The sequence below is a fragment of the Notothenia rossii genome (assembly GCF_949606895.1).
Source record: "Notothenia rossii genome assembly, chromosome: 7".
Classification (NCBI taxonomy): Eukaryota; Metazoa; Chordata; class Actinopteri; order Perciformes; family Nototheniidae; genus Notothenia; species Notothenia rossii.
Window position 1 is genome coordinate 70,317,753 of NC_136905.1, and position 11,962 is coordinate 70,329,714.

The following is an 11,962-nucleotide window of genomic DNA, read 5'->3' on the forward strand; positions in this document are numbered from 1 at the left end:
CGACGTCCAATCACATGCGCCCAAATAAGGAAGTGGGATGTTGGATGTTGCTCGTTAAAGATTGTGGATCATGGGCACGGTTAGCTTGTGAGGCTAATATTTTATCTTAAAATTAATACAACAGAGGAAATAACGGTTATTCTATTGATTACTCACACAGGTAAGATTTATTTATTTGTAATGTAGTATCATGAACATCGTGTGAAGATAATTTGACAAGCACCACGAGAGGTTAGACCAATGCTAGGTATGTTGATGTAAAAGAAAGCTCAGTTTTGAGATAAAACTGTAAACTGTTAAGTAACGTTGTTTGGGTTTCTGCATTGTTTGCCTTCCTTGGTATCTAGATGTCTTACAGGCCTGTTATAATGTACCTGAAGGAACCAATAGAACATAAACAAATGTGGCTAATGCTAACTATTGTTGACTTCTGCTCTCTCGGTTAGTCACAATGATTGACGACTTCAGGAGCCAGGAGGGGGCCCGGTCCAGCGGGGAGCTGTGGACCGAGATCTGCTCTAGTCTGCCGGGGACCCAGGCTGCAGCGGCCCCGGAGGTCAACACGGAGTTCAGAGACTCATTCGAGCCAGCAGCGCAAGTGGGAGTGCAGGTCAATGGTCACTCAAACGGGACAAATGACAGTTCTTCTGACGCCATATGGGAACCCATGGAGGATTCTGATATCTACATAGCCAGTTTAGGTACAGACATCTTTCCTGCTTTGTCCCTTCATCCCCAAACAAGTAGCATGATAGATCATAGGAACGATATGGTTTTGGTCCCAAAAGGCGTTTAAAAAAAAACGATTTTCTTACACAATATACAATTATTCCTTAGAGGGTCAACATTGGTACTACATGTGTGCCACAGGTTAATGGGAAACAATAGTTGCACATTTTGAATGTTTTAGATGCAATAATTAACAAAAAAACGGCAATTTATATTATATCTGTTTTTATATATAATCAATATGTGCAGCCCTGGACTAAATGATGAATCAATCCACTGAAATGACATACTTCAGATTAATCAATAATGAAAATTCAAATTTAACGAAAGAATATTTTACTTAAGGATAAATGGAGGGAACAACCACTAGGATTATGTTAAAAAAAAATTGCCAAATCATGAGTCTCACGCTAATCTGCATCCTGATTTTTTTTTTATGTCAAATCTGTTTTTTTGCCTACATTTTGGTGCAGAGAACCGCCTGAAGAAGATAAAGGGCCAGTCAAGTGATGTGACATCCAAGGACATGTTGTGCTCCTTGTCTCAAGCTAAGAAAGAATGCTGGGATAGATTTCTGCACGATGCTCATCCCTCAGAGTTCTTTCAAGGCGGGGAAATGGATCAAAGGTAAGATGGGAAGCAACGGTTATGCATTAACACAAGGTGTTTTGACAGGATTCAAACATTAGGTGAAGGGTTATCTTGCCCGAAGAGAGCTTGTATCCTCTTCTTGCTTTATGATCTGCTGATATCTGTCCATTTAAGCCCAATGAAAGATGATATCATTTTTATTTTTTTTCATTATATATTCTAACTTTGAATGTTGCAAAAATAACTGCAAAACAACCTTTGGTGACCCATTTTTTTTTTTTTTTAGTATGCTCTAATATACCTGTGTTTTCTTTCAATGATTTCACATTTTGTGTTGCAAGGATAAGACTTGTATCCAGTGCTTAATACTCTTCTGGTCTTAGACTTTCTACTTTACCTTCTTGTGTACCTCTCTTTCCTAGTGCTATTGAACACTTTAAGAGGTGGCTGATTCCTGAAAAGGTGGCCATTAGCGCAGAAGAGCTGGAGTTCCTTCTGAGGCCGTCTCAGAATAATGAAACGGCTGAACCAAACCAAACACAGAGTGAAGAGGAAAAGAGAGATGAAGACAAACCAGAGGAAGATGATGCTCACAGCCCGGAGAAATGAGTGTGTTCAAATAGTAACACTGAAAAAAGAACTCATTCGGCATGCATTAACCATTCCCATTTTCAGCTGTGTAATGTAATAGCAGTGTTTTGGCCAAAGCTTTTGTGAACAGTGGTCAAAAAAGAAATGACAACCCATCATCATCCCCCGTATCCCCAGCAACTGAGTGTTAAGTACTTCTTCAATCCTTGTTATTCATCCCTTCTACTAAATCACACCAGCAAATAAAGAACTTTAATTTAGATTTGTTTTGTCCTGTAGCAGTAAAATTAGCATCTAGTCTTTGTAGTGACCTCCATTATATCTGTAACAAGAACGGCTCTCTACTTTTGAATACATATTGAAAGGTTAATGAAGGACCACGTGCAGTTCTGTTTTAAATGTTTTTTTAAATGGTATCATCTTGAGAAGAAATACTCTGATCTATGCCTGAACATATTTTATCATATTGCAAATGTCTTTATGTTTGCCATGTTAATTTTACTAATAAAGTTTTACCCATGTTTGAAAAAAGTATAATTGATTTGTTCTGCACATAGGCTGAACCAAGGGACTTTAATTTAGCTGGATTGCACTATCAATAGTACAATTACAATTTAGAATAGAATATTTTTGCATTTCAAATACCCATACATCCTTAGTTATCTTTAAAACAAAACTACTTTTGAGCAAGGCAGCATAAGGGTTAATGTTCGAAGTGCAAGGATAAGACTATTGTATCCCAATTGTAGTTATACTGCATGCGGACAGCAGGTCATAGTTGGCTGTTGCAGAAAAAACTAAAAGTAAAAAGAAACAGTGTGTGATTCTGAATGCAGCCTTAGCCTTTGGGATTAAGGACTGTATTATTCTTTAATAGTGCAGGAAGCCTTTTTGACAGCAATATCTCAAGATGGTATCAAATAACCAAATGTTCTTTATCTGCAAAGTGTAGATGCTGTGGGTGTAGCATGCAGCGAAGCTACTGAGTAGCATTATGAGAAATAGGATCTAACATTTAGTATTTGAGATCAAATCAGGTTCCCAAGGAAGCTTAAACATCAAAGCATCATTGTAGCTTATCAGTCTAGGTGTTTTCAGGCCGAGCTGTGTTGGGATCACTTAAGGTTTGTGCAAAATATGAGGAAGCGAAAAAAACGAAGAAAAAAAAACTCAAATCCAACAAAAATGTGGTTATATGGTAAAGTTCACTCGTTTGCAGCACAGTTGAACTGCCTCACAAAGTATACCCTTCAAAGTTGAATTAACACCTATCGAAAACAAAGTTTGATCAAAAACTAAACATTTTAAACTTCATAAAGTCACTGTTTAAGCAAATCTGTTGTATTAAAAAACTATTACGGTCAGTTATGTAATATGTTGGCAAATGAGTGTTATTCTGAATGATATCAATTCAGTTTGGTAAAATTTGATCAAATAGTGCTCATCTGAATAAAAGCCACCATGGCTTCATTTTGTAATGTGAATACATTATCCGTTGAGGCCATTGACATGAAAACCACCTCGATTATCTTTCAGGACCCAAAGGATTGAAATATGTGAAATTAACTGAAAACACTTAAACACTTTTTCTTTATCTAAAGCAGATTAAACTGTGCATCTTATCTTTATATAATTAAGTGGAATTTATTTGTCTTATTCTTGAGGATGCTTCTTTCAGTTTAAGTGAGACAAGTCAGTGACTTTCCGACTCAAGGTTTGGAGAGCCTTGCTTTGTGGTAAAAGGTTAGATTGGGATGACGGATGATATTTTTAAGCAGCGAATGGCAGGAAATTAAAGTTTGATTGGCATCTATTCTTGATTAAAATGTAATTTCCATATGTGGGACGTATTATTAAAAGAATCCCCCAGTGGTGTCCCCTGTGAAAAAGGGTTATGGCAGCCATTTAACCCTAAATGTCCTCGGTTGAGGAAAGGGGGAAAAAAAATAATAGTATAATTGTACCAACACAATAATATAAAAATTGATAGTAAAAAACACTTTAGTACTACATGCAATATCAAGTGTGAGATTGTCAGATTCAATTATTCAAGCAGCTCTATCACCCCTCCTCAAGTGGTACAGGGGTCACGGCCGTGTATTGACACCAAGAGGGATCCACAATAAAATGTGAATTAAGTTTTACATTCACAGTCATCCCATCGGGACAGGTCGAGGCCAAGATGGATGCAGACACTAATCCATAGCGAACATTTATTTAAAAGGTGCATAAATGCGCTTAACTGGCTTGTGTGAACAGAAGTTGTTTAAAGGCCACGGAATAGCAGGAATAGGGCCGGAAAGAGTGAATGCAGGCAGGTACAAATATTGTTCAGATTACATGGTAATATAGGCTCAAAATGACAGAAAAATACATTGACAATCCGATGTCTAAAAGTGGAAAACGGATGGTTAATCATCCACAGATCCAATGAGAGAATGTGGAAACATGAAAGCAGTACATGACAATAATGGCAACCAAATGGGGCTTCAAGCTTTTTGTGTTGGCCAACAATAGCAGTGATTAAACAGTGGACACAGTTGTTTTTTGCTTTTTCTAGAGTTGGATTGCCTCATGAATCTGCAAACTGGATACCATGTATTTGTTGACAGGTTGTACACAAGTCCAATATCACTCAAATAACCAATGGAGCTTACAAGATAAGGTTGGACTACTATCACTCAGCATGACAGACAGCAGGCTCCACCATTAAAGTGTGTGTAATGTGGCCCAAAGTAAATATCTCAATTAAAAGCAATCATGGACAGTTGTGATGAAAATAAATACAATGTTATACAAAATACACAAACTTTGTTTTTGGTCTAAGGTTACTGCACCTATGAGTCATCAATACTAGTAAATACCTTCTTATACAGATTATGGAAAATATAGCAAAAAGTGTGCAGTGAAATTGGGTGCTTTGTTGCATTGACAGTGACCATTGTTTGATACAAACTTGTTCTAAGCGTGATCCTAAATTAGCATAAATATAATAACACCTCTTTACAAATCCTTAAATATTTCCACTTCACATTGTTCATGGACATGCTCCGTACAAGGAGTATGAGGATACTGATTTTTTTTCCTGAAATACCCTTTAGATATACTCAGTTTGTGAATAACACAGACGCAGATCTTTTAGTAGCTATGGTTCCAGGACTCATAATCTTTGAATTAGTTTTAGCTTAATGAATATTAAACGTGTGTACGCTAGAGAAAGGTCGTGGTTAGTCACTTAATCCTTCAATTTCAGTTCCTCAATGTAGGTTTCTGGGTGTGTTTGTCTAGAAGGTGGCCTCATTGTGGAAACACTTCACAGCTTGACTTTTAACATCAAACAAGCGACTCAGGGATAAAATATTTTTAAGTCAAAGTCCGGTCTTCCAGTCCTTGAAGACGTCTTTTACAGTGTAAATGCAGGTTAAATGAGGGACAATATCGGAAAAACAATGTAACAGGATCACTAGAAATGTATTTTATAAAACCAAAGTCACCAAAGACCCAATAGGAAAATAATAGGGATACAATGCCATAAAAACAACCATTATAAATGTGCTATTTATTGCCAAATTGGTATTGTACTATATTAATGTTATAATATTATAATGATTGTTTATTGGGGGTAATTATAGTCAAACCATCTCATTGGAGGTGACTCAATAACATGAGCACATCCTCTGCTGTGAGAGAGAGAGAGAGAGAGCACACCTCTTTATTCTGCAGTGAAGTGGCGAGGCAGCACAACAGTTGGACTGACTGCGATTCGAGGACACAAACAGATGCCGGACTTTCCAAGTCATTAAAGAAATGTCTCATTGACAACTCTCAGAAGGTGATATTTCTTTTAATTCCTACTTTTTAGAAAATGCATGCACTCAATAAAGCTGTCAAATTTGCATTAGATTGTTTCTATGGTAATGAATGGTTGACTGATACAAGAGGGATATGTAGTTTGTGTATTAAGGGCTTGTCAGATTGATAGAAAAAAGAAAAGTGTTTGCTCATTTTTTGTCAAATCAATGTATAAGGTCAGTTAGATTAGGTAATAAGCTGGATCAGCATGAGAAGCGGACCTATTCATCTGTTTTGGACAAGATTTTACCACCTTAGAAGATTCTTACATTATTTAATAACATTATGAAAAATGTTGCTTTCAGGGTGTCTAAGCCTAAGTAGGTCATTAATAAGCACTTCTTCATGCTCTATAGCAGGCCATGGTAACATTTTTCATTTAGAGATGACGCTTTCTCATTTCTTTTAGAACATTGGCTAATCTGACAAGATTTGTTTTGTATATTTTTGTAGATATTCTGTGATTCATTGTTTTTTTTATATAATGAAATTGTCAATATGAGGATGCTCTGCTTAACGAAGCTTAAACAGAATACAAAGTGGTGCTTTACAGTCAAAACCCTTTCATTTTTAAGACAGATTTATTTCCCTTTCAAATTTAAAAATTAAAGTCACATTAAAGTGCTCTCGCCCCCTCTCAACTGCTGTCTTGTTGTTTTTATAAATGTACCAAATATTCAGTCACAGCCATGAAGAACAGATTTTCCAAGTCTCTATGCAAACATTTGAACAAATCAGCATGCATGTCCCCCTTTCACACATGTAATCAGATTGTATAGTGGAAGCGAGGAGCCCCTGTTGCTCAGCAGAAGCCGGACCATTAACGTCAGAAGAGACTTCATCTACAAATGTTTGAGCGGGTTATCAGGCCAATCTTTGAGATATTGTTTCTGGGATGGTATCTGTGCTTTATATGGAAAGAGTAAAGAAGGGTCAAAAAGAAGCTCACGTGGATTAGACGGTTGTTTTATTTTTTTTGTTTTTGAAGAGTAGAGGAAGACAAGATGATGTGAAGATGAAGGAGATGGAAGTAGAGACGTATTATAGTTGAGGGGGATTTAGAGCCATTCAGCCTATGAATGAGGTTGATCAAGAGTTTTGAAGATTGAAACTAATTTGTCTCACTCTTCAATCATGTCTAGAATCTCCATATCTCATTATGGTGTTCAAGTCGCTTTGGGTTGAATATAATTGCTTTATATGATGTATCCTATATGCAAAATATGCAACAGGTTAGGAATAACTTTCGTTCTGTCTGCAGACATGGACTGGGCGAAGTCTTCAAACTGTTCCAGAGTGAACTCCTCTACTCGGGCCTCTTCTTCATCCCCACCCATGACTGACTCTTCACCCACCTCGTCTTCCTCCTGCTGGAACTCCTCTCATCCTTTCTTTTCCGCCTCCCCGTTTTCAGCCCCATCTTTTTCTGGTCTGGACCTCCTGTACGACCTGAAGCCCATCTTTATCCCCCTTTACTCTGTCGTGGTGCTGGTCGCCTGCTCCGGCAACCTCCTCCTGCTCTTCCTCATCTGGCACAACAAGAAAAGACACAACACCACGAACTTCCTCATCAGCAACCTGGCACTGGGAGACCTTGTCATGTGCATCTTTTGCGTCCCCCTGACTGCATCCTACGCTTTTGACCAGCGTGGATGGGTGTTTGGACCCCACATGTGTCTTTTTGTCTCCATCATGCAGTCTGCAGCCGTGTACGCTGCCGTGTTGTCCCTCATGGCCATCGCAGTGGATCGTTACGTGGTTGTTGCTTATCCCATCCGCAAAAGAGCAGGGTGCCAGTTCTGCTGGGGTCTAGTGATTCTGATCTGGCTCTCCTCTCTGGCGTTATCCACACCTACAGCCCTGCACACCGTTCACCTGGACCTGAGGGCTGCGGGGCTTCAGATGGCCGTGTGCGAGGAGTTCTGGGATGGACAGGAGCGAGGCCGTCTCATCTACTCCTGTTTCATTCTCTTCTTCTCCTACTTTGTCCCACTGGCTGCTGTCTCCATCTCCTACTGTGCTATATCCTATCAGCTGAAGCAGAGGAACATGTCGGGCTTGACGGCGTGTCAAGAGCTGAGATCTGCGAGGTCAGTGTGGAGCAGACGGAGGAGGAAGACCTTCTACCTGCTGCTGGTGTCCGTCCTCTGCTTCGCTTTCTCCTGGCTTCCCTTACAGGTACAGATGCAAAAATGAGTGTTTTGGTGAATAGGCTTTCATGAGTGATGATCATTTCATTGTTAAAATAATCCTTTTGTGGTTGCAGTGCACCATCTTTAGATCGGTTAATCACCCCCGTGTTACCTTGATCTTTTGAAACCAAAAAATCGGCATCACTGCATGGTAAAGAAAAAATTCAAAACGACACACAACTACTAGCTCTTCAATCCGATTCTCATTAATCGAGATGTATGCTCACTACTTCAAAAAAACATGGATTCACAAGTGAAGTATTCAGCAACTATGAATCCTTGAACTGATTTATTTTTTAATGGTAAAGGGGTGTACCTAATCCATACTAATCCTTTATGAAAAACAAATTCACAAAGATGTTATTCTTGAATTAAGTTTCAGATGACTCCTATTCTTGTATGATTGCTGAATGCTAAACAAAGTTTAACTTCCCAGGCGGTGAACCTGATCCGCGACCTGGACACAGACTTCTCAATCTTAGGGAAGAATTACGTGAACATCATCCAAGTCTCCACTCACCTGATCGCCATGAGCTCCGCCTGCTACAACCCTTTCATCTACGCCTCATTGCACAACAAGTTCCTATCCTACCTGTGTCGCCACCTACTGCCCCAGAGGAGGAGCAAAGGAAAGGACAGGGGTCAAGGGTCAAGCATCCTGACAATGTCACACAGAGTGCTGCGCCTCCACACCTCCACGGAGATACCAGAAGCTTCTGCACATAACGTAATTCCTCAAGACAACTACGCTTAAATTTCGGTTTGGACTGACTAAGGTGTTCATACTGACATGAAAAATGTGTCAACAGAAAAATGTATCTTATGCTGAATGTCTACATGTTTAAAAGCACTCGCCTGCTTTGATTCAATGGATGTATGTGCCTAATTATTTACATTTTAAACAAATGTAAGGAGGTTTATGTGCTGAAAGTATCAGAAAAATGTGCTCTGTTATTTGCAAAAATAAAAACATATATGTTATAGTTTTCCAGCTGATTGATGTACATATTCATGACTAAGAGCTTTTTTAATACTTTATGATATATGTCTTTATTTAATAATGTGCTGATCTAATGTTAATGTTCATTTTCCATTTCAGTCCACTTTGGCAGTGTGTGAGCATTAATGTCACATGTGTGTGTTTTCCGTTGTATTTTGTTGACTTTCATTCAATAAACAGGTTTATTTAAATCAATCTTTTCTTTACATGCATTAAATGTTAGCTGTGCACAAAATAGGAACACGCAGAGTTTCTGTGACAATGAATAAATAATACTTCACTTTGGCCATGAGCTGATGAACACTTTTCACACTTTCTGCCTCTGAGACGAACACAGCACAGTATGCAAAATATGCTACGTGCGTAAATGTCATCTTCAAAATGTTTTGAGAAAAATAAAAAGATCATCAGTGTAATGTTCATTAGGATTTGTCAAACAGTAAGGAATGAATAAAGCTGAGAGGAAATGTATAAATTGGGAAATTAAACAGTTTACAACCTCATCAGCCAATGATTTTAACATTACAAGAAGATACTTGTGACCCTTCTCCTCATAAATCTGTAACACTATGACAATAGTTATTTACAAAATACATTGTTATATTACTTTTAATGTTATTAAAACTGAAACACATTCTGGCTTTCAGCAGCAACAGCTCAGAGCAGCTATATTGGAAAATGAGTCACTTTTACCTAAAAAAAGAGGGATTATACAACAAAGCAGTGTTTCTACTAGGGTCCAAGCCTTTTCAAATCACATTCAATCAATTACATGTGCCACAGGTGGACTAAAAGCACGTTTTTAGAAACATCAAAGATGATCAAAAGGTGAAATACAGGAGACAGCTGAGCCAACAAGCTTCATAGGGTTCTGAATTATCACATGTGATCTTTTTAATTCATTTACAAAATAATGGAGAATCTGTGTTTTTACCAAAATGGGTTAATGAGTGCAGTTGCGAGATAAATTAGATTTTAGGATTCAAGCATGGTCCACATATAATATACTTAGTAGACAAATCATGTCTTTCTATGCATAATGCTAAATCTTTGTGTAATTGTATGGTGAACAGCACTTGTGAAAATGCAAATACATACTTGATATACTTAATGTCATCATATGCAAATGCCAGTGACCTGGATACAGCCAAGTGGTATAAACTCAGGGGAGATGATGGTACTCTGTTTGGGTTGTTTTGATGTCTACTCTTACTGTGTGATGATACCAAAAACATATTTGCTATATTATTTTGTATTTTGTTTCTCTCTAGACCAACAAGGATTTTGAATAAACTCCTGTGGAGTACAGCTTCCATTTGAGGGTTGATTGAAGGCAGAAGCTTATAAAATAAATTACAGAATGATTTACTCAGCGTTTAGACATGAACACCCTGAATGTCAGAGAAGTAACAGCTTTATGTTTCCCCGAGCCTGCATGTGGAGAGGATTTTGTAAAGAAAAAAAAGGAGCAGGGAAAATACAAATCCCTTTGCTGTGTATAAATGCTCAGAAAGCATTCATCTCTTGTTCTTACAAAAATCTAATAAAAACATTGACGTTTTTGTTTCCTACAACACAACAAGCAGAATGTGTTGAAGCACATTTGACTTTCATATAGATTTTAAAAGCCACAGTGCATGTAATTCAGTGCGTTAGTGTATAGAGCTGTTCAGAGGGCAGCAAAGGTTCAACAGACAGAGTGGTGCAACATCAGAAAGGATTCAGTCTGTGGAAAGTCTGCAGGTGTGTAATTGAAACACTCCTAGAAGACTGACATGACACAAGGAGGGACCACCATTTGAAGCAATTTCTTCACCTCTTCAGTCTGACTCACGGTAAAACCTTTTGTTGAAGATTTCAGCAGAAGCCTTTTTCCATTTAAAATCAATTGTGTGTATATTAATGGCTATGGATTTGAGTCCTTTAACTGCCTCTTATCAATGAAAAGATTTTCAAAAGCAGTAGTTAACCTTTTTACCACAGCTCCATCCGACAAGATAAAGTACCCCTCACCCTCTGTCCGTTTCCAAATGTTCATTCAGCTCTATTGATTCTGCTGTCCTCATCCTTCCTTCGTATTTTTCTCTCCTAAAAGTCTACCAGCTTCTCAGGCACATAAAATGATACTTATCGACCTCAAAGTGAGATTGTAACAATGACGTTTTTTGAATGGTCTTGTAAGCATCTCGGCTTGGAATCGAAATTGTCAGTTCAACATTTGAATCTTTCAATTCATTTGCATGTACAGTATGGTGCAACAGTCTTATGCTCTAAAATATATAAATCCCGTTTTCGACAACTGTTTAGCAACCCTATGGCCAATAGTTCCAAAACGTTGTCACCAGAGTTTAACGCTAACGTTTTACTTTACCGGCCACTGGCTAGTGGTTTTTAAAAGCTACCAGCATTAGCATTTTTACTAGCCATAATTTGGTGTTGTTCACATTGGTTTACTTGAGATGACTATATGCTTTTCCAAAATGTACTAAAGACAATTATTTCAATACCCTTTAATTGTAAATGACTGCTGTACACACCCAAATTAAGACTTAACAAAAGTATAACACTGCAGTTAAAAGTGATCTGAAAGTGCATTGGCCTAATTTTAGCTATCTGCTCTTTTAGAGATCATTAAGATAGCTTTTAACCATTTCTCTAGTAGGCTAGTTTTAGCTTACACATATGGCTAACGGTTATGTATCCACTGTATTTCATCTTTTCTGTTCACTTGCTCACAAGGTTTAATGCACTCTCACAAGCCTAGTGTAAGCTAGCTCATACTGTTTATTGATGTACTGTAGATCAGCATTGCCCATATTAGTAGTATAATTTGCTTGTTAAGTTGCTTGCTAAATAGAAATATGTGGAAATATCTGGGACAAATTTATAGTTTTCCCACAAAATCTGCTACGCTAACTCACAATCATTTCTACAAAAGCATGCACGCTTAAAACTGCTGAAGTACCTCTCTTTGGATATAATTGATTAAAAGGACACTTAGATCCCG

At 38.0% G+C, this 11,962-nt stretch overlaps 2 protein-coding genes across 3 annotated transcripts; both read left to right on the forward strand.

Moving 5' to 3' along the window:
* Positions 1-15: 15 nt before the first annotated feature.
* Positions 16-2,442, forward strand: ccdc32 (coiled-coil domain containing 32). 2 transcript variants are annotated; one of them, XM_079640638.1, is made up of 4 exons: positions 16-160; positions 447-701; positions 1,203-1,356; positions 1,743-2,442. In XM_079640638.1, the coding sequence occupies exons 2-4, from the start codon at positions 452-454 to the stop codon at positions 1,927-1,929; spliced, it is 591 nt and encodes a 196-aa protein (XP_079496764.1). In that variant the 5' UTR covers positions 16-160; positions 447-451; the 3' UTR covers positions 1,930-2,442. The 2 variants fall into 2 exon arrangements, with proteins under 2 accessions (XP_079496764.1, XP_079496763.1); XM_079640637.1 differs by having other exon boundaries at positions 97-247.
* A 4,584-nt stretch (positions 2,443-7,026) lies between these two features.
* On the forward strand, positions 7,027-8,709 carry prlh2r (prolactin releasing hormone 2 receptor; the record flags this gene model as incomplete). The annotated part of the gene is made up of 2 exons (XM_079640279.1): positions 7,027-7,941; positions 8,392-8,709. 2 exons carry the CDS (start codon positions 7,027-7,029, stop codon positions 8,707-8,709), a joined length of 1,233 nt encoding a protein of 410 aa, XP_079496405.1.
* Between the last annotated feature and the right edge of the window lie 3,253 nt (positions 8,710-11,962).